General features: G+C 51.1%; 1 protein-coding gene across 1 annotated transcript in view; it reads right to left on the reverse strand.

Moving 5' to 3' along the window:
* Positions 1–23,847, reverse strand: part of AKAP6 (A-kinase anchoring protein 6) — a 181,280-nt gene that overhangs the window by 128,208 nt on the left and 29,225 nt on the right. Inside the window, exons 2-5 of the mRNA XM_075613162.1 lie at positions 6,331–6,582; positions 4,690–5,838; positions 3,697–3,819; positions 3,261–3,357 (exon numbers count right to left, since the gene is read on the reverse strand). Of these exons, the coding sequence (XP_075469277.1) occupies positions 3,261–3,357; positions 3,697–3,819; positions 4,690–5,838; positions 6,331–6,582 (1,621 nt within the window). The remainder of the gene's footprint in view (positions 1–3,260; positions 3,358–3,696; positions 3,820–4,689; positions 5,839–6,330; positions 6,583–23,847) is intronic.

Raw genomic sequence — 23,847 nt, forward strand, 5'->3', positions numbered from 1 at the left:
TATCCCTGTCTAATCCCAGTGCCATCCAGCCCTAGAGGTGCCAGGCTCCATATCCCTCTCTAATCCCAGTGCCATCCAGCCCTAGAGGTGCCAGGCTCTGTATCCCTGTATAATTCCAGTGCCATCCAGCCCTAGAGGTGCCAGGCTCTGTATCCCTGTCTAATCCCAGTGCCATCCAGCCCTAGAGGTGCCGGGCTCTGTATCCCTGTCTAATTCCAGTGCCATCCAGCCCTAGAGGTGCCAGGCTCTGTATCCCTGTCTAATCCCAGTGCCATCCAGCCCTAGAGGTGCCAAACTCCATATCACTCTCTAATCCCAGTGCCATCCAGCCCTAGAGGTGCCAGGCTCCATATCCCTCTCTAATCCCAGTGCCATCCAGCCCTAGAGGTGCCAGGCTCTGTATCCCTGTATAATTCCAGTGCCATCCAGCCCTAGAGGTGCCAGGCTCTGTATCCCTGTCTAATCCCAGTGCCATCCAGCCCTAGAGGTGCCAAACTCCATATCACTCTCTAATCCCAGTGCCATCCAGCCTTAGAGGTGCCAGGCTCTGTATCCCTGTCTAATTGCAGTGCCTTCCAGCCCTAGAGGTGCCAGGCTCTGTATCCCTCTCTAATCCCAGTACCAGGCAGCCCTAGAGGTGCCGGGCTCTGTATCCCTCTCTAATCCCAGTGCCATCCAGCCCTAGAGGTGTCAGGCTCTGTATCCCTGTCTAATCCCAGTGCTATCCAGCCCTAGAGGTGCCAGGCTCTGTATCCCTGTCTAATCCCAGTGCTATCCAGCCCTAGAGGTGCCAGGCTCTGTATCCCTCTCTAATCCCAGTGCCAGACAGCCCTAGAGGTGCCAGGCTCTGTATCCCTGTCTAATCCCAGTGCCATCCAGCCCTAGAGGTGCCAGGCTCTGTATCCCTCTCTAATCCCAGTGCCATCCAGCCCTAGAGGTGTCAAGCTCTGTATCTCTCTCTAATACCAGTGCTATCCAGCCCTAGAGGTGCCAAACTCTGAATCCCTCTCTAATCCCAGTGCCAGACAGCCCTAGAGGTGTCAGGCTCTGTATCCCTCTCTAATCCCGTTGCCATCCAGCCCTAGAGGTGCTAGGCTCTGTATCCCTGTCTAATCCCAGTGCCATCCAGCCATAGAGGTGCCAGGCTCTGTATCCCTCTCTAATCCCAGTGCCATCCAGCTTTAGAGGTGCCAGGCTCTGTATCCCTCTCTAATACCAGTACCATCCAGCCCTAGAGGTGCCAGGCTCTTTGTCCCTCTCCAATCCCAGTGCCATCCAGCCCTAGAGGTGCCAGGCTCTTTGTCCCTCTCTAATCCCAGTGCCATCCAGCCCTAGAGGTGCCAGGCTCTGTATCCCTGTCTAATCCCAGTGCCATCCAGCCCTAGAGGTGCCAGGCTCCATATCCCTCTCTAATCCCAGTGCCATCAAGCCCTAGAGGTGCCAGGCTCTGTATCCCTGTCTAATCCCAGTGCCATCCAGCCCTAGAGGTGCCAGGCTCCATATCCCTCTCTAATCCCAGTGCCATCCAGCCCTAGAGGTGCCAGGCTCTGTATCCCTGTCTAATCCCAGTGCCATCCAGCCCTAGAGGTGCCAGACTCTGTATCCCTCTCTAATCCCAGTGCCATCCAGCCCTAGAGGTGTCAGGCTCTGTATCCCTCTCTAATCCCAGTGCCATCCAGCCCTAGAGGTGCCAGGCTCTGTATCCCTCTCTAATCCCAGTGCCATCCAGCTTTATAGGTGCCAGGCTCTGTATCCCTCTCTAATCCCAGTGCCAGACAGCCCTAGAGGTGCCAGGCTCTGTATCCCTGTCTAATCCCAGTGCCATCCAGCTTTATAGGTGCCAGGCTCTGTATCCCTGTCTAATCCCAGTGCCATCCAGCCCTCGGGTGCCAGGCTCTGTATCCATCTCTAATCCCAGTACCAGGCAGCCCTAGAGGTGCCAGGCTCTGTATCCCTGTCTAATCCCAGTGCCATCCAGCCCTAGAGGTGCCAGGCTCTGTATCCCTGTCTAATTCCAGTGCCATCCAGCCCTAGAGGTACCAGGCTCTGTATCTCTCTCTAATCCCAGTGCCATCCAACCCTAGAGGGGCCAGGCTCTGTATCCCTCTCTAACCCCAGTGCCATCCAGCCCTAGAGGTGCCAGGCTCTGTATCCCTGTCTAATCCCAGTGCCATCCAGCCCTAGAGGTGCCAGGCTCTGTATCCCTGTGTAATCCCAGTGCCATCCAACCCTAGAGGTGCCAGGCTCTGTATCTCTCTCTAATCCCAGTGCCATCCAACCCTAGAGGTGCCAGGCTCTGTATCCCTCTCTAATCCCAGTGCCATCCAGCCCTAGAGGTGCCAGGCTCTGTATCCATGTCTAATCCCGTTGCCATCCAGCCCTAGAGGTGCCAGGCTCTGTATCCATGTCTAATCCCGTTGCCATCCAGCCCTAGAGGTGCCAGGCTCTGTATCCCTGTCTAATCCCAGTGCCATCCAGCCCCAGAGGTGCCAGGCTCCATATCCCTCTCCAATCCCAGTGCCATCCAGCCCTAGAGGTGCCAGGCTCTGTATTCCTGTCTAATCTCAGTGCCATCCAGCCCTAGAGGTGCCAGGCTCCATATCCCTCTCTAATCCCAGTGCCATCCAGCCCTAGTGGTGCCAGGCTCTGTATCCCTGTCTAATCCCAGTGCCATCCAGCCCTAGAGGTGCCAGGCTCTGTATCCCTGTCTAATCCCAGTGCCATCCAGCCCTAGAGGTGCCAAGCTCCATATCCCTCTCTAATCCCAGTGCCATCCAGCCCTAGAGGTGCCAGGCTCTGTATCCCTCTCTAATCCAAGTGCCAGACAGCCCTAGAGGTGCCAGGCTCTGTATCCCTCTCTAATTCCAGTGCCATCCAGCCTTAGAGGTGCCAGGCTCTGTATCCCTGTCTAATTGCAGTGCCTTCCAGCCCTAGAGGTGCCAGGCTCTGTATCCCTCTCTAATCCCAGTACCAGGCAGCCCTAGAGGTGTCGGGCTCTGTATCCCTCTCTAATCCCAGTGCCATCCAACCCTAGAGGTGCCAGGCTCTGTATCCCTGTCTAATCCCAGTGCCATCCAGCCCTAGAGGTGCCAGACTCTGTATTCCTGTCTGTGCCTCATGACGCCATGCTCTCATATCCTGGTGTCTAATCTCAGTGTCATTGAATCCTAGAGGTGCAGATTCTAATCTGTGTCCTGAGCTGCCCAGGGAAGAAGGTGCCAGTCTGATGGTCCCTGGTGCCCCCTCTCGTGCCCCATTACCTGGTCGGTGTGACACCAGCAGTTCCATCAGCCTCTCTCCCTCCTGCAGGACAGCATCCTTCAGACCACAGTGACCGTCCACACTCTGCTTAAAGTTCTGCAAGAGACGAGAGGCTCAGGCTGAGGACCAGAGACCCTCCCAGCGCCCCCGAACATTACTGCGACCACTTTAATACAAAATTGAAAGCTATCGTGGTCTGTACAAATATATTACACATACAGGGAAATATATATACCTACAATGAATATTCTGTATATATATATATATATATATATGGATTTGGATTGTTGGAATAGAGACAGTATATATTTACCAGATGTAAAACAAATAATAGGCAGTTAGTTAACTTGTTCCCTGCAGCCCATGACAAGGAGTCAGCAGTGCTTTGACTGGTTATTTGTGGTTACGTGACCTGTGCCCCCTTTCACTCCTCACCAGGTGGGTCTGCAGGTAAAGCTGCAGGGCTTCTGTTTCAGGCTGGGGAGGAGTCCAGTTCTCTGTGGCTTCCATGGCCTCCTGTAACCAGCGGATGAATCTGTCCAGCTTGGTGACAAACCCCTAAGAGAAAATACAAAGTAATTAACTGCAACAGAGAAATGACAAAGGACAACAGCACCACCTGGTGCTCTGCTTAGGTACTGCCTGACAATACCTAACCATATAACTGCTCCCATGCAACCGCTCCCTATAACTCCTCCTATTGCCCCATGCAACCTCTCCCTATAATAACTCCTCCTATTGCCCCATGCAACCTCTCCCTATAATAACTCCTCCTATTGCCCCATGCAACCTCTCCCTATAATAACTCCTCCTATTGCCCCATGCAACCTCTCCCTATAATAACTCCTCCTACTGCCCCATGCAACCTCTCCCTATAATAACTCCTCCTATTGCCCCATGCAACCTCTCCCTATAACTCCTCCTACTGCCCCATGCAACCTCTCCCTATAATAACTCCTCCTATTGCCCCATATAACCGCTCCCTATAACTCCTCCTACTGCCCCATATAACCGCTCCCTATAACTCCTCCTATTGCCCCATATAACCTCTCCCTATAACTCCTATTTCTCCATATAACCTCTCCCTATAACTCCTCCTATTGTCCCATATAACCCCTCCCTATAACTCCTCCTATTGCCCCATATAACCGCTCCCTATAAATACTCGTATTGTCCCACATAATCGATCCCTTTAACTCCTCCTATTACCCCATATAACCTCTCCCTATAACTCCTCTTATTACCCCATATAACCTCTCCCTATAACTCCTCCTATTGTCCTCCTATCGCCCTATGTAACCGCTCCCTATAACGCCTCCTCTTGCCCCTATATAACGGCCTGTACACCCGATGTCGAGGTATGCTAGAGGTAGGGTCGCTGGACATTGAAGTGGGAGATCCTTGTAGCAGCTCCCGGCTGAGCCTCACCTGGATTCTGTCCCACACATGCCGGTCATTGTCCTGCCTCTGAATGTCCCACATGAGCCGCTGGATCAGCGCTGCCTTGTCCTGCCGCCCACTGCCGGTCAGGCCTGGGGTGGATCGCCCGCTGCTCACTGGGTACGGAGCCAGGTCACTGGGCGTGCTTGGAGAAAGGCAGCGGGGTGACACCGGCCCAGCCTCCGATCCGGAGCTGATCTCCCAGTCCTCCACATCCCTCAGGGGCAGCTGAAGTTCCTCTGGGGCGGGCGACACCAGCTGGGACAGGCTACCGAGGTGCAGGGCCAGTAGGTCCGCCTGGCGCAAGTGTGAGGGTAGCGCCAGGAACTCGTCTGACCCGAACCATCTGGTGTCTCCTGTCTCCTGGGGGGAGGAGTCCAGCGGTCCATGCCCCCGAGGCTCTCGCTCGCTCTCCTCTTTGCACTGGTAGGGAGTGGTATCGCCAGAGGGCTCTCTCCCATGTGAGCACAATGTCATTGGACTGCACAGCTCTCCGCCCGCCTGCTCCTCCTGTGCCATCTCGGCCTCTGGTTGCAGTTGGGTTTTGGGGGATAGAGGGGCAGCAGGAGAGTATGGGGGTGTCAGGGTGAGGGTTAAGTGGTTGCGGGGTGAGGAGAGGCATGTAGGCAGGGCTGACAGGTGCGAGCTCATCCCTACAGACGCCCCCTTAGTGCTTGCCTGCCCCCAATTGTCTCCCTCACTCAGGAACAAACCCCTCTTTGGCAGGGAGGGTCGGGTCGGCGAGTCTCCCCCATGGTCACTGCTTTCCTGTAGGGGTCTTTTTGGGGTGGTGCTTTCTGTAAGAGTGGGAGCCCTGAGCGCTGGCTGCCCTTCTGCCTCTGAGTGTGGGGAAGGAAGCACACTCTTCCACTCAGCGGTCAGTGGCTCCTGCTCGCTCTCGGGGGCCACACTCAGAAGGCCGGGGCCTCTGACTAGGTCTGGGAACTCCTGCTGCATAGCGCTGTATGTCCAGGCCTGCAGGGGCTTGGCAGGGGGGGGGTGCGGTTCCTCCTCCCGGGGGCTGTAGTCTGATAATTCGTAGGCAGTGATGCCGCAGTCCAGGGAGAAGTAGTCCGGGGGGCATCGGATGGTCAGCTGGCCCGAGCCATCCACCTCCGTCAGAGCATCCAGCCGGTCCTGTGGGGTGGAGAGGTCAATAACAGCTGCTCAGTGTTTGCCCATGCCAGCTCCTGTGTTTACTAAAAATACTCCCTCTGTGCCCCCTGTGCTTACGGTGCCACCGGCTCATTCTGAGGTGCCTGTCTCCTGCATATGATGCCCATCTGTGCGCACACGCAGTGCCTCCACTATCTGTGTCCACAAGCAGTGCCTCCCTCTCACTCCCCCTCCTAAAGTGCCTCCCCTGTTGTTCACCTGATGTGCTCTCTCTTTGTGCTGACACATGGTGCCTCCCAGGGTCATTCACAGAGCCTCTCCTTTTTGCCCTGGCTCTGACTGCCCCCTGTGCCAACCTAAGGTGCCTCCCCCTGTGTCTCCTCTCACTGCCCCCTGGCCAACCTACGGTGCCTCCCCCTGTGTCTTTTCTCTCACTGCCTCCTGTGCTCTCATGGTGCCTGTCTCCCCCTCTCTTTCTGCCCTTGTTGCCCCCATGTCCGTGCTGGCTCTTGCCTCTTGTCTCTCGTGGGTGAACGCCTGTAGGATGTCGGTCTGACGGGTGTAGTTGCCGTTGCTGTCCTGTAGCCCCTGAAGGATTCGCTCCCTCAGAACCAGCACAGACACCCGGAGCTGGTGCCACAGGAGCTGCACAGCGTGGATATCCACTATCACATTGACAGAGTATGAAAGGAGCTTCAGGGAGAACTCTGTGTCAAGCAGGGCGTGGATCTGCTCCACATGGTCTGAGATATCTTCACATATCTCCTGCCAGAGGGTGACACAGGGGGAGGGTGGGGGAGAAAGAGAGGGGGTGAGTGGAAGTGGGGGGCGAGTAAGAGGGGAGGGCAGAAATGGGGTGAAAGAGAGAGAGAAGGGGGAGAGTGAGTGTGTGTGAGACAGTTGGAGGGAGAGATGAGGGTGTGTGTGTGTGTGTGTGTGTGTGTGTGTGTGTGTGTGTGTGTGTGTGTGTGTGTGTGTGTGTGTGTGTGTGTGTGTGATGGAGTGTGTGTGTGTGAGATGGAGTGTGTGTGTCCGTGTGTGTGTGTGAGATGGTGTGTGTGTGTGTGCGTGAGAGTGAGTGAGTGTGTGTGAGAGAGGGAGTGAGTGTGTGTGAGAGAGTGAGTGAGTGTGTGTGAGAGAGGGAGTGAGTGTGTGTGAGAGCGGTTTGTGTGTGAGTGAGTGAGTGTGAGAGAGAGAGACGAGGGTGGGAGAGAGAGAGGGGGGGGGAGTAAGTGTGTGTGAGAGAGATGGAGAGAAAGACAGAGAAGAGGAGAAATTAAGAAAAAGAATGAAAGATAAAGTTGGCGATGGAGACAGGTGAATGATGAATAAAAAGAATGGAAGATACAGGCGAAATGGAGAAAGGAAAATGAATACAAAGAGTTAAAAAGGGTGAGAAGTGGAAGAAACCGAGAAATAAATGCAGAGAGATTAAGGGGAGAGAGAGGGGCAGAGGGAGGGAGGGAGAGAGAGGGGGGACAGGGGAGAGGGAGAAGATGGAGGGGGAGAGGGATAGAGAGGGGGCAGGATAGAGGGATCGGGAGAGTGACAGAGGCAGAGAGGAGGAGAGAGGGAGGGATGAGACAGGGGGAGGGAGAGAGAGGGGAAGAGAGTGGGGGATAGACAGGGCAGTGAGATAAATGTAGATAAGATGAGAGGAGAGAGGGAAATAAAGAAAGTCAGTTCGATGAAAATGACACACACTGACCTACCGCGCGCGCACACACACACACACACACACACACACACACACACACACACACACACACACACACACACACAGCCCCCTCCCCCCCCCCCCCCCACCAGAAGCGAAAGGTTTCACGCTGCATTTATCCTTTCTACTCAGCTGGGGGTAAACACGGGCGCTGTGTATGTCTGATTCCAAGAGCTTGCAATCTAATGTTGTGTTATAAACTCCTGTGGTCAGATATGAGACACTGTCCCTAGGGAGCCTCCCCGTGCATCAGCGCGTGTCCCAGGCTGTGACACAAGGGGACAGCTGCCCTTACACATCCTCAGCTGTCCGGGCATTTCGCTGCTAAGGTCCCAAACACAAACAGAGGGATCTCAGCTGCTCAGAGTGACTGCTCCCTGTGCTGCTCAGAGTGACTGCTCCCTGTGCTGCACTTAATGACTGCTCCCTGTGCTGCTCAGAGTGACAGCTCCCTGTGCTGCTCAGAGTGACAGCTCCCTGTGCTGCTCAGAGTGACTGCTCCCTGTGCTGCTCAGAGTGACTGCTCCCTGTGCTGCTCAGAGTGACTGCTCCCTGTGCTGCTCAGAGTGACTGCTCCCTGTGCTGCTCAGAGTGACTGCTCCCTGTGCTGCTCAGAGTGACTGCTCCCTGTGCTGCTCAGAGTGACTGCTCCCTGTGCTGAACTTAATGACTGCTCCCTGTGCTGCACTTAATGACTGCTCCCTGTACTACCTCATGTTAAATATACAGCAATTACATCAACTGGCAGGGAAGGGGTTACATCCGACTGCAGAAAGATCAACTTCTAAGCAAAGGACCTGTTTTTAGATGCAGCACTTACATATTTATTACTGTGTATATTCCTGAGAATAAAGAGCCCCCTGATTGTGAAGTATGGGGTATTTAATGCAGTTTATCATGTTACTAGTTTAGCACTTTTATTTGCAGATCCACAATACCACTAATATAGGAATATATTATCCCATAAGGTGTCACACACTATTCCACTTTCTACTGAAAGAACTATGGATTTATTTGAAGAAGCCTCTCTCCCGTGCTGCAAATAGTGTATACATCTTCCACATCACACACATAGTGTATACTTACCTGCCATCTACCCCCTCGGGTATACAGCCCCTGCCTTGTCTATCCAGGGCTGTCAGCGGGACCTCTGCCCGGTGGTCTGTGGCCTTTCCCCGGGTCTCAGGGACCCTCAGTCTCTTCCATGTCCTGACCCAGCTCCTTGCAGCCAGAGCCCCTCCCAGCAGCCTGGGGGGCTATTTTAGTAACTGAGCTATCACTCCGGGGAATGTGACAGAGAAAGGGAGAGATCCATAACCCATGCACTGCTGGAGCAAAGCATGCTTAACCCTTGCACTGCTGGAGCAAAGCATGCTTAACCCTTGCACTGCTGGAGCAAAGCATGTTTAACCCCTGCACTGCTGGAGCAAAGCATGCTTAACCCCTGCACTGCTGGAGCAAAGCATGTTTAACCCCTGCACTGCTGGAGCAAAGCATGCTTAACCCCTGCACTGCTGGAGCAAAGCATGTTTAACCCCTGCACTGCTGGAGCAAAGCATGCTTAACCCCTGCACTGCTGGAGCAAAGCATGCTTAACCCCTGCACTGCTGGAGCAAAGCATGCTTAACCCCTGCACTGCTGGAGAAAAGCATGCTTGATATCTACACTGCTGGAGAAAAGAATGCTTAACCTCTGCCCTGCTGGAGAAAAGGATGCTTAACCTCTGCATTTCTGGAGAAAATAATGTTTAACCCCTGCACTGCTGGAGAAAAGCAGGCTTACTCCCTGTACTGCCAGAGAAAAGAATGCTTAACCCCTGCACTGCTGGAGGGCAGTGGATATTCACAGTTGAGTGCAAATAGCCGCACGGCTATTCGCACTCAGTAGGAAATAAAATGGAAATAAAAAATAATATCCCAGCCAGGAATCGGACCCTGGTCCCCTCCGTTAATGGGCTGGAGCCTAACCACTGAGCTATGAGACTTTCTGATGCTTTGCTGTGAATAAAGGCAGAGAAGGGAGACAGAACAGTCTCCTATAGACATTCTATACCCCCTGCATCTGTAATCAGCGCGGCTTTAGGCTGAGTCCCCAGGAAGGGAGACAGAACACTCTCCACTCAGCGCGTATATTTAAACTTGCCTGTCGCCTGCATTTCCACACACCTCCGCACGCATGCGGAAGCGGCTCCTAAGGCTGCGGTCCCACTAACTGCTACAGCGCACGCCTGTGCGATCAAGCCCCGCCCCCCAGTACGTCCGGTCCCAGTCCCTACCTTGTCGCGCACCTTTCCCCAGCGCTGCGCGACAGGTTTTCAGGCAGGCAGGGGAGGTTGAGATTGCCGGCGGTTCAGCCACTGAGGACGAACCAGCCGCGGGGCGTCATGGCCACGCCCCCGCAAACCTACCGCCACGCCCCCTCCCGTCGAAAAAAACGTTCTCTCTCCCCTCAGACCGCAGATCGCGGTCTAGCGCTGTGAATGCGCCGCCCCCCCCCGCCGGGCGCGTGTCACAGTGCTGACTGGGGACTCAGCCTAAAGCCGCGCCGATTACAGATGCAGGGGGTATAGAATGTCAATAGGGGAGTGTTCTATCTCCCTTCTCTGCCTTTATTCACAACAAAGCATCAGAAAGTCTTATAGCTCAGTGGTTATGCTCCAGCCCATTAGCAGAGGGGACCAGGGTCCGATTCCTGGCTGGGATGTTTTATTTTTTCCCCATTTTATTTCCTACTGAGTGCGAATAGCCGTGCGGCTATTTGCACTCAACTGTGAATAGCCACTGCCCAGCTGTCGCACCGCAAACTTAACCTCTGCACTGCTGGAGAAAATAATGCTTAACCTCTGCACCGCTGGAGCAAAGCATGCTTAACCCCTGCAATGCTGGAAAAAAGAATGCTTAACCTCTGCATTGCTGGGGGAAAGATTACTTAACCCCTGCGCTGCTGAAGAAATGGGTGGTTAACCCTTTTGCTGCCTCTGTTATAAATGATTAACCTTGTCAAAGACTGCAGGGGTGCTGGGGGGGGGGGGGGGATGGGGGGAGGTTCTCTTAACCAAAGTCTCCCAGCTGCATAACTACTGTGTACAGGTTTCTGAGAATAATATTCCAGTTTAAATCGATGGGACTTCTACACAAAGAAGAATTTGGTAAAGGAAACTTAACCTCGTCACTGCTGCAAAATACCCTATTAACTCTTTCATGACCTCAGACCTGCTGAACGTCCTAGTCGTTCAAATTAACCGTTTCACCACCTCACTACCTCATCTACTTGCTAAACAACAACTGACTAACCCCTTCATGGCTGGCAATAGGGGTAGTTAACCCCTTCAGAACTGCTAATCAATGGATTATAACCCCTTCAACACTTTGTTAGTTAGATAAGCAGTATCTGATTAATCTTGGGAGCTTCAGGAACCTCACCAGCCCTCAATAGCCCATCACACCCAAACTCCATGTCACCCTCTTTCCCTCTCCCTTCCTCTGCTTTCTCTCGGCTTCCCTGCAATATACTGCAGTGTCTATGAGAGCTCTCTGTCTCTCTCCCTTTCTTTCTGTCTCTATATCTCCTTCTCTGTCTCTCTCTTTCAGTCTCTGTCTCTCTCTCCTTCTCTGTCCCTCTCCCTCTCTGTCTGTCTGCCTCTCTACCCCTTTCTGTCTGTCTCTACCCCTTTCTGTGTCTCTCTGTGTGTGTCTCTCTCTCTGTCTCTCTCTCTCTCTGTCTCTCTCTGTCTCTGTCTCTCTCTGTCTCTGTCTCTCTCTCTCTCTCGATATGGGGTCAGATGTTCCATTCGAATCAATAGGATTTATAAACTAAGCATGGAAAAGTTTGCAGGTCCAAAATGCAAACGTAGAACACTTCTGGGCTCGGCACTAAGTGTCGCAATCCGCTATATATGGCGCAAACGTGGCACACGTGGAATTCAATTGCAATAACACTTGTTATAATTAGTTATAAATGAAAAATACACAATTCTGTTTTCATTTAACTTGGATCAATCAGGTATTCAGCACGAGGAATGCATTAAACGCCATTGCAAACAAACAGCCACCTGTGCTAAAGCTGAGACTGATTGAGCCACCTGTGCTGAAGCAGGGATATCCTGAAAACCTGACCTGTTGGTGGGGGCTTGAGGATTGTAGTTGAGCCCCTGACCTATGCTAAGGCTTGTCCTATAGTAGGTGCGGGCGCGCGCCTGTGCGAACGCACGTGCACGTGACGCACACTTTTTGTGTGTATGCTGTGAGTGAAGGGTGTGTTTGTTTGTGTGTGTGTGTGTATGTGTGTGTGTATGTGTGTGTGTCTGTGTGTGTCTGTGTGTGTGTGTCTGTGTGTAGATTGTGTGAGTTAATAATGAATTTAATAATATTTTTAAAATAAAAAAAAGTTGCACAATAAAAATAATTTTTAATTTTTATTTTTTAACTCACACACACACACACACACACACACACACACACACACACACACACACACACACACACACACACACACACACACACACACACACACACACACACACACACACACACTACAGCGCCGGTAGCGCCGCAAATTCATTATTTTCCCCATCTTCTCCCGTCGGCCAGCTCCAAGCTCACTGCCGTGCGTGCGGCCCTACTATAGAAAGGCTAACTAACCTCCGCCAATTATAAGTGCCACGTGCGCGGCCGCTATATTACAGCACTTATCCTTCTTTTTATAAGGAGTTTGCTCTGCTTTAAATTGTCAGTCTCCATAATAATCAGTTCATGGAGATTCCTGCAGCCCAGAAAACCGCTCACCCATGTCACCATCCAGACGCCTTATCTGCAGCTTAACCTCTGTGTGACATGTGACATGTGACAATGGCGCTGAGAGAAGTAGGTTTGGGGACAGGTGGAAGGGAAGCAGACACAAACCATTGAACTTCTGCCAATCAACAATAAACTGCCTGTGCAGTACTGCAAGCTAACCACACGATGGAGCTCCAGTATCATGAGCTGGCCCTGCTAGCCTGGGGATCCCCTGCTATTCTAATAGGGGCTGTGGTATGTGAACCACTTGTTGCAATGGGGCATGCAACGCATTGTGGAATAGACTTGTGATGCTTCTTCTGCCTTTGAAGTGGGTGAACTCCGTGTCATCTCAGTGGGCAAGTCACTGTATCCCATTGTGTCAGGGCACTCCGAATGATTAGATCTTAATCTCTGCAGGGCAGGGATATTGAAATGATATACTGTATGTAGCCGAGTCCCCTACCCTGCTCCGATGCGGGGAACTGGTCAGTTGCTCTGCGGGCACTATTCAAAATGGCCGTGCGGTGTCGTATGACGCCACGTTGCCATGGTAACGGGACGCTGCGTGACGTCACACTGCTACACATTACGCGGCGCCGCGTGACGTGGTGTCATGGCATCCCGTTGCCATGGCAATGTGGCGTCATATAATGCCTTGTGACCATTTTGAAGAGTGGCGACAAGACAGCAGAAGGCTGGGAGACGCCGTCAGGACACCGCAACTGGAACCGCCGCAGATAGTGTTGGGGGTGGGGGGGAGTGGGTTTTGGCCCAGTTTGTCAGGCCCTGGTTATATACATTGTGTGGTGTTATTGCTTACTGCAAGCATGTCAAACTCAAAGGCTAACACGGGCCAAATAAACAAGGTTTAAGTTTATGTGGGCCGCAAAAAAACAAAAAATTCAATTTTCATAGAAACGTAGGTTTATTTCGGAAAGTACAGTATAAAAAAAAGAACAAGAACAACGATAAAATTAATGTTTTCTTCCTGACACTTGGCATCTCTGACTCTCTCTCTCTCTGACTCTCTCTCTCTCTGACTCTCTCCCTCTCTCCCTCTCTCTGACCCTCTCTCTCTCTCTGACTCTCACTCTCTCTGACTCTCACTCTCTCTGACCCTCTCTCTCTCTGACCCTCTCTCTCTCTGACCCTCTCTCTCTCACTCTCTCTCTCACTCTCTCTCTCTCTCACTCTCTCTCCGACTCTCTCTCCGACTCTCTCTCCGACTCTCTCCGACTCTCTCTCCGACTCTCTCTCTCTGACTCTCTCTCTCTGACTCTCTCTCTGACTCTCTCTCTCTGACTCTCTCTCCCTCTCTCTGACTCTCCCTCTTTCTGACTCTCCCTCTCCCTGACTCTCCCTCTCCCTGACTCTCCCTCTCTCTGACTCTCCCTCTCTCTGACTCTCCCTCTCTGACTCTCCCTCTCTCTGACTCTCCCTCTCTCTGACTCTCCCTCTCTCTGACTCTCTCCCCCTCTCCGACTCTCTCCCCCTCTCCGACTCTCTCCCCCTCTCTCCCTCTCCGACTCTCTCCCCCTCTCCGACACACACACTCTCTGACTCTCTCCCCCTCTCAGACACACACACTCTCTCTCAGACACACACATTCTCTGACTCTCTCCCTCTCTCTGACTCTCTCCCTCTCTCTGACCCTCTCTCTCTCTGACTCTCTCTCTCTCTGACTCTCTCTCCCTCACTCTGACTCTCTCTCTCCCTCTCTCTGACTCTCTCTCTCCCTCTCTCTGACTCTCTCTCTCCCTCTCTCTCCCTCTCTCTGACTCTCTCTCTCCCTCTCTCTGACTCTCTCTCTCCCTCTCTCTGACTCTCTCTCTCCCTCTCTCTGACTCTCTCTCTCCCTCTCTCTGACTCTCTCTCTCCCTCTCTCTGACTCTCTCTCTCCCTCTCTCTGACTCTCTCTCTCCCTCTCTGACTCTCTCTCTCCCTCTCTGACTCTCTCTCTCTCTCTGTGTCTCTCTCTGACTCTCTCTCTCTGACTCTCTCTCTGACTCTCTCTCTGACTTTCTCTCTGACTCTCTCTCTGACTCTCTCCGACTCTCTCTCCGACTCTCTCTCCGACTCTCTCTCCGACTCTCTCTCTCTGACTCTCTCTCCCTCTCTCTGACTCTCTCTCTCCCTCTCTCTGACTCTCTCTCTCCCTCTCTCTGACTCTCCCTCTCTCTGACTCTCCCTCTCTCTGACTCTCCCTCTCTCTGACTCTCCCTCTCTCTGACTCTCCCCCTCTCTGACTCTCCCCCTCTCTGACTCTCCCCCTCTCTGACTCTCCCCCTCTCTGACTCTCCCCCTCTCCGACTCTCTCCCCATCTCCGACTCTCTCCCCCTCTCCGACTCTCTCCCTCTCCGACTCTCTCCCCCTCTCCGACACACACACTCTCTGACTCTCTCCCCCTCTCAGACACACACACTCTCTCTCTGATACACACTCACTCTCACTCTCTCAGACACACACTCTCTCAGAAACACACTCTCTCTCTCAGACATACTCAGACACTCTCTCTTAGGTACTCTCACACACACACACTCTCACACACACACTCTCTCAGACACACACACACTCTCTCTGACACACACACACTCTCTCTCAGACACACACACTCTCTCAGGCACACACACACTCTCTCTCAGCCACACACACACTCTCTCTCACACTCTCTCCCACATTCTCCCAGACACATTCTCTCTCACATTCTCCCAGACACACTCTCTCTCACATTCTCCCAGACACACTCTCTCTCACATTCTCCCAGACACACTCTCTCTCACATTCTCCCAGACACACTCTCTTTCACATTCTCCCAGACACACTCTCTCTCACATTCTCCCAGACACACTCTCTCACATTCTCCCAGACACACTCTCTCTCACATTCTCCCAGACACACTCTCTCTCACATTCTCTCAGACACACACTCTCTCACATTCTCTCAGACACACTCTCTCTCACATTCCCTCAGACACAGTCTCTCCCACATTCTCTCAGACACACTCTCTCTCACATTCTCTCAGACACACTCTCTCTCACATTCTCTCAGACACACTCTCTCTCACATTCTCTCAGACACACTCTCTCAGACACACTCTCTCTCACACTCTCTCACACTCTCTCTCACACTCTCTCTCACACTCTCTCAGACACACTCTCACATTCTCCCAGACACACTCTATCTCACATTCTCCCAGGCACTCTCTCTCACATTCTCCCAGGCACACTCTCTCTCACATTCTCCCAGACACACTCTCTCACATTCTCTCAGACACACTCTCTCTCACATTCTCTCAGACACACTCTCTCACATTCTCTCAGACACACTCTCTCTCACATTCTCTCAGACACACTCTCTCTCACATTCTCTCAGACACACTCTCTCTCACATTCTCCCAGACACACTCTCTCTCACATTCTCCCAGACACACTCTCTCTCACATTCTCCCAGGCACACTCTCTCTCACATTCTCCCAGACACACTCTCTCACATTCTCTCAAACACACTCTCTCACATTCTCTCAGACACACTCTCTCTCACATTCTCTCAGACACACTCTCTCTCACATTCTCTCAGACACACTCTCTCTCACATTCTCTCAGACACTCTCTCTCACACTCTCACACACTCTCTCACATTCTCTCAGACACTCTCTCTCACATTCTCTCAGACACACTCTCTTTCACATTCTCCCAGACACACTCTCTCTCACATTCTCCCAGACACACTCTCTCACATTCTCCCAGACACACTCTCTCTCACATTCTCCCAGACACACTCTCTCTCACATTCTCTCAGACACACACTCTCTCACATTCTCTCAGACACACTCTCTCTCACATTCCCTCAGACACAGTCTCTCCCACATTCTCTCAGACACACTCTCTCTCACATTCTCTCAGACACACACTCTCTCACATTCTCTCAGACACACTCTCTCTCACATTCCCTCAGACACAGTCTCTCCCACATTCTCTCAGACACACTCTCTCTCACATTCTCTCAGACACACTCTCTCTCACATTCTCTCAGACACACTCTCTCTCACATTCTCTCAGACACACTCTCTCAGACACACTCTCTCTCACACTCTCTCACACTCTCTCTCACACTCTCTCTCACACTCTCTCTCACACTCTCTCAGACATACTCTCACATTCTCCCAGACACACTCTATCTCACATTCTCCCAGGCACTCTCTCTCACATTCTCCCAGGCACACTCTCTCTCACATTCTCCCAGACACACTCTCTCACATTCTCTCAGACACACTCTCTCACATTCTCTCAGACACACTCTCTCACATTCTCTCAGACACACTCTCTCTCACATTCTCTCAGACACACTCTCTCTCTCACATTCTCTCAGACACACTCTCTCTCACATTCTCCCAGACACACTCTCTCTCACATTCTCCCAGGCACACTCTCTCTCACATTCTCCCAGACACACTCTCTCTCACATTCTCTCAAACACACTCTCTCACATTCTCTCAGACACACTCTCTCTCACATTCTCTCAGACACACTCTCTCTCACATTCTCTCAGACACACTCTCTCACACATTCTCTCAGAAACACTCTCTCTCACATTCTCTCAGACACTCTCTCTCACACTCTCTCACACTCTCTCTCACATTCTCTCAGACACTCTCTCTCACATTCTCTCAGACACACTCTCTCACATTCTCCCAGACACACTCTCTCTCACATTCTCCCAGAAACACTCTCTCACATTCTCCCAGACACACTCTCTCTCACACATTCTCTCAGACACACTCTCTCACATTCTCTCAGACACACTCTCTCACATTCTCTTAGACACACTCTCTCACATTCTCTCAGATACACTCTCTCTCACATTCTCTCAGACACACTCTCTCTCACATTCTCTCAGACACACTCTCTCACATTCTCTCACACACACTCTCTCTCACATTCTCTCAGACACACTCCCTCAGACACACTCTCTCTCACATTCTCTCAGACACACTCTCTCAGACACACTCTCTCTCACATTCTCTCAGACACACTCTCTCTCACATTCTCTCAGACACACTCTCTCTCACATTCTCCCAGACACACTCTCTCACATTCTCTCAGACACACTCTCTCACATTCTCTCAGACACACACTCTCTCACATTCTCCCAGACACACTCTCTCTCACATTCTCCCAGACACACTCTCTCTCACATTCTCTCAGACACACACTCTCTCACATTCTCTCAGACACACTCTCTCTCACATTCCCTCAGACAGTCTCTCCCACATTCTCTCAGACACACTCTCTCTCACATTCTCTCAGACACACTCTCTCTCACATTCTCTCAGACACACTCTCTCTCACATTCTCTCAGACACACTCTCTCAGACACACTCTCTCTCACACTCTCTCTCACACTCTCTCTCACACTCTCTCTCACACTCTCTCTCACACTCTCTCAGACACACTCTCACATTCTCCCAGACACACTCTATCTCACATTCTCCCAGGCACTCTCTCTCACATTCTCCCAGGCACACTCTCTCTCACATTCTCCCAGACACACTCTCTCACATTCTCTCAGACACACTCTCTCACATTCTCTCAGACACACTCTCTCTCACATTCTCTCAGACACACTCTCTCTCACATTCTCTCAGACACACTCTCTCTCACATTCTCCCAGACACACTCTCTCTCACATTCTCCCAGACACACTCTCTCTCACATTCTCCCAGGCACACTCTCTCTCACATTCTCCCAGACACACTCTCTCTCACATTCTCTCAAACACACTCTCTCACATTCTCTCAGACACACTCTCTCTCACATTCTCTCAGACACACTCTCTCTCACATTCTCTCAGACACACTCTCTCTCACATTCTCTCAGACACACTCTCTCTCACATTCTCTCAGACACTCTCTCTCACACTCTCTCACACTCTCTCTCACATTCTCCCAGACACACTCTCTCTCACATTCTCCCAGACACACTCTCTCTCACATTCTCCCAGACACACTCTATCTCACATTCTCCCAGGCACTCTCTCTCACATTCTCCCAGGCACACTCTCTCTCACATTCTCCCAGACACACTCTCTCACATTCTCTCAGACACACTCTCTCACATTCTCTCAGACACACTCTCTCTCACATTCTCTCAGACACACTCTCTCTCACATTCTCTCAGACACACTCTCTCTCACATTCTCCCAGACACACTCTCTCTCACATTCTCCCAGACACACTCTCTCTCACATTCTCCCAGGCACACTCTCTCTCACATTCTCCCAGACACACTCTCTCTCACATTCTCTCAAACACACTCTCTCACATTCTCTCAGACACACTCTCTCTCACATTCTCTCAGACACACTCTCTCTCACATTCTCTCAGACACACTCTCTCTCACATTCTCTCAGACACACTCTCTCTCACATTCTCTCAGACACTCTCTCTCACACTCTCTCACACTCTCTCTCACATTCTCCCAGACACACTCTCTCTCACATTCTCCCAGACACACTCTCTCTCACATTCTCCCAGGCACACTCTCTCTCACATTCTCCCAGACACACTCTCTCTCACATTCTCTCAAACACACTCTCTCACATTCTCTCAGACACACTCTCTCTCACATTCTCTCAGACACACTCTCTCTCACATTCTCTCAGACACACTCTCTCTCACATTCTCTCAGACACTCTCTCTCACACTCTCTCACACTCTCTCTCACATTCTCTCAGACACTCTCTCTCACATTCTCTCAGACACACTCTCTTTCACATTCTCCCAGACACACTCTCTCTCACATTCTCCCAGACACACTCTCTCACATTCTCCCAGACACACTCTCTCTCACATTCTCCCAGACACACTCTCTCTCACATTCTCTCAGACACACACTCTCTCACATTCTCTCAGACACACTCTCTCTCACATTCCCTCAGACACAGTCTCTCCCACATTCTCTCAGACACACTCTCTCTCACATTCTCTCAGACACACACTCTCTCACATTCTCTCAGACACACTCTCTCTCACATTCCCTCAGACACAGTCTCTCCCACATTCTCTCAGACACACTCTCTCTCACATTCTCTCAGACACACTCTCTCTCACATTCTCTCAGACACACTCTCTCACACATTCTCTCAGAAACACTCTCTCTCACATTCTCTCAGACACTCTCTCTCACACTCTCTCACACTCTCTCTCACATTCTCTCAGACACTCTCTCTCACATTCTCTCAGACACACTCTCTCACATTCTCCCAGACACACTCTCTCTCACATTCTCCCAGAAACACTCTCTCACATTCTCCCAGACACACTCTCTCTCACACATTCTCTCAGACACACTCTCTCACATTCTCTCAGACACACTCTCTCACATTCTCTTAGACACACTCTCTCACATTCTCTCAGATACACTCTCTCTCACATTCTCTCAGACACACTCTCTCTCACATTCTCTCAGACACACTCTCTCTCACATTCTCTCACACACACTCTCTCTCACATTCTCTCAGACACACTCCCTCAGACACACTCTCTCTCACATTCTCTCAGACACACTCCCTCTCACATTCTCTCAGACACACTCTCTCTCACATTCTCTCAGACACACTCTCTCTCACATTCTCTCAGACACACTCTCTCTCACATTCTCCCAGACACACTCTCTCACATTCTCTCAGACACACTCTCTCACATTCTCTCAGACACACTCTCTCACATTCTCTCAGACACACTCTCTCTCACATTCTCTCAGACACACTCTCTCTCACATTCTCTCAGACACACACTCTCTCACATTCTCCCAGACACACTCTCTCTCACATTCTCCCAGACACACTCTCTCTCACATTCTCTCAGACACACACTCTCTCACATTCTCTCAGACACACTCTCTCTCACATTCCCTCAGACAGTCTCTCCCACATTCTCTCAGACACACTCTCTCTCACATTCTCTCAGACACACTCTCTCTCACATTCTCTCAGACACACTCTCTCTCACATTCTCTCAGACACACTCTCTCAGACACACTCTCTCTCACACTCTCTCTCACACTCTCTCTCACACTCTCTCTCACACTCTCTCTCACACTCTCTCAGACACACTCTCACATTCTCCCAGACACACTCTATCTCACATTCTCCCAGGCACTCTCTCTCACATTCTCCCAGGCACACTCTCTCTCACATTCTCCCAGACACACTCTCTCACATTCTCTCAGACACACTCTCTCACATTCTCTCAGACACACTCTCTCTCACATTCTCTCAGACACACTCTCTCTCACATTCTCTCAGACACACTCTCTCTCACATTCTCCCAGACACACTCTCTCTCACATTCTCCCAGACACACTCTCTCTCACATTCTCCCAGGCACACTCTCTCTCACATTCTCCCAGACACACTCTCTCTCACATTCTCTCAAACACACTCTCTCACATTCTCTCAGACACACTCTCTCTCACATTCTCTCAGACACACTCTCTCTCACATTCTCTCAGACACACTCTCTCTCACATTCTCTCAGACACACTCTCTCTCACATTCTCTCAGACACTCTCTCTCACACTCTCTCACACTCTCTCTCACATTCTCCCAGACACACTCTCTCTCACATTCTCCCAGGCACTCTCTCTCACATTCTCCCAGGCACACTCTCTCTCACATTCTCCCAGACACACTCTCTCACATTCTCCCAGGCACTCTCTCTCACATTCTCCCAGGCACACTCTCTCTCACATTCTCTCAGACACACTCTCTCTCACATTCTCTCAGACACACTCTCTCTCACATTCTCTCAGACACACTCTCTCTCACATTCTCTCAGACACACTCTCTCTCACATTCTCTCAGACACACTCTCTCTCACATTCTCCCAGACACACTCTCTCTCACATTCTCTCAAACACACTCTCTCACATTCTCTCAGACACACTCTCTCTCACATTCTCTCAGACACACTCTCTCTCACATTCTCTCAGACACACTCTCTCTCACATTCTCTCAGACACACTCTCTCTCACATTCTCTCAGACACTCTCTCTCACACTCTCTCACACTCTCTCTCACATTCTCCCAGACACACTCTCTCTCACATTCTCCCAGACACACTCTCTCTCACATTCTCCCAGGCACACTCTCTCTCACATTCTCCCAGGCACACTCTCTCTCAGATTCTCTCAAACACACTCTCTCACATTCTCTCAGACACACTCTCTCTCACATTCTCTCAGACACACTCTCTCTCTCATTCTCTCAGACACACTCTCTCTCACATTCTCTCAGACACTCTCTCTCACACTCTCTCACACTCTCTCTCACATTCTCTCAGACACTCTCTCTCACATTCTCTCAGACACACTCTCTTTCACATTCTCCCAGACACACTCTCTCTCACATTCTCCCAGACACACTCTCTCACATTCTCCCAGACACACTCTCTCTCACATTCTCCCAGACACACTCTCTCTCACATTCTCTCAGACACACACTCTCTCACATTCTCTCAGACACACTCTCTCTCACATTCCCTCAGACACAGTCTCTCCCACATTCTCTCAGACACACTCTCTCTCACATTCTCTCAGACACACACTCTCTCACATTCTCTCAGACACACTCTCTCTCACATTCCCTCAGACACAGTCTCTCCCACATTCTCTCAGACACACTCTCTCTCACATTCTCTCAGACACACTCTCTCTCACATTCTCTCAGACACACTCTCTCTCACATTCTCTCAGACACACTCTCTCAGACACACTCTCTCTCACACTCTCTCACACTCTCTCTCACACTCTCTCTCACACTCTCTCTCACACTCTCTCAGACACACTCTCACATTCTCCCAGACACACTCTATCTCACATTCTCCCAGGCACTCTCTCTCACATTCTCCCAGGCACACTCTCTCTCACATTCTCCCAGACACACTCTCTCACATTCTCTCAGACACACTCTCTCACATTCTCTCAGACACACTCTCTCACATTCTCTCAGACACACTCTCTCTCACATTCTCTCAGACACACTCTCTCTCTCACATTCTCTCAGACACACTCTCTCTAACATTCTCCCAGACACACTCTCTCTCACATTCTCCCAGGCACACTCTCTCTCACATTCTCCCAGACACACTCTCTCTCACATTCTCTCAAACACACTCTCTCACATTCTCTCAGACACACTCTCTCTCACATTCTCTCAGACACACTCTCTCTCACATTCTCTCAGACACACTCTCTCACACATTCTCTCAGAAACACTCTCTCTCACATTCTCTCAGACACTCTCTCTCACACTCTCTCACACTCTCTCTCACATTCTCTCAGACACTCTCTCTCACATTCTCTCAGACACACTCTCTCACATTCTCCCAGACACACTCTCTCTCACATTCTCCCAGAAACACTCTCTCACATTCTCCCAGACACACTCTCTCTCACACATTCTCTCAGACACACTCTCTCACATTCTCTCAGACACACTCTCTCACATTCTCTTAGACACACTCTCTCACATTCTCTCAGATACACTCTCTCTCACATTCTCTCAGACACACTCTCTCTCACATTCTCTCAGACACACTCTCACATTCTCTCACACACACTCTCTCTCACATTCTCTCAGACACACTCCCTCAGACACACTCTCTCTCACATTCTCTCAGACACACTCTCTCTCACATTCTCTCAGACACACTCTCTCTCACATTCTCTCAGACACACTCTCTCTCACATTCTCTCAGACACACTCTCTCTCACATTCTCCCAGACACACTCTCTCACATTCTCTCAGACACACTCTCTCACATTCTCTCAGACACACTCTCTCACATTCTCTCAGACACACTCTCTCTCACATTCTCTCAGACACACTCTCTCTCACATTCTCTCAGACACACACTCTCTCACATTCTCCCAGACACACTCTCTCTCACATTCTCCCAGACACACTCAATCTCACATTCTCTCAGACACACACTCTCTCACATTCTCTCAGACACACTCTCTCTCACATTCCCTCAGACACAGTCTCTCCCACATTCTCTCAGACACACTCTCTCTCACATTCTCTCAGACACACTCTCTCTCACATTCTCTCAGACACACTCTCTCTCACATTCTCTCAGACACACTCTCTCAGACACACTCTCTCTCACACTCTCTCTCACACTCTCTCTCACACTCTCTCTCACACTCTCTCTCACACTCTCTCAGACACACTCTCACATTCTCCCAGACACACTCTATCTCACATTCTCCCAGGCACTCTCTCTCACATTCTCCCAGGCACACTCTCTCTCACATTCTCCCAGACACACTCTCTCACATTCTCTCAGACACACTCTCTCACATTCTCTCAGACACACTCTCGCACATTCTCTCAGACACACTCTCTCTCACATTCTCTCAGACACACTCTCTCTCACATTCTCTCAGACACACTCTCTCTCACATTCTCCCAGACACACTCTCTCTCACATTCTCCCAGACACACTCTCTCTCACATTCTCCCAGGCACAC

Source organism: Ascaphus truei, chromosome 9, assembly GCF_040206685.1.
Source record: "Ascaphus truei isolate aAscTru1 chromosome 9, aAscTru1.hap1, whole genome shotgun sequence".
Taxonomy (NCBI): Eukaryota; Metazoa; Chordata; class Amphibia; order Anura; family Ascaphidae; genus Ascaphus; species Ascaphus truei.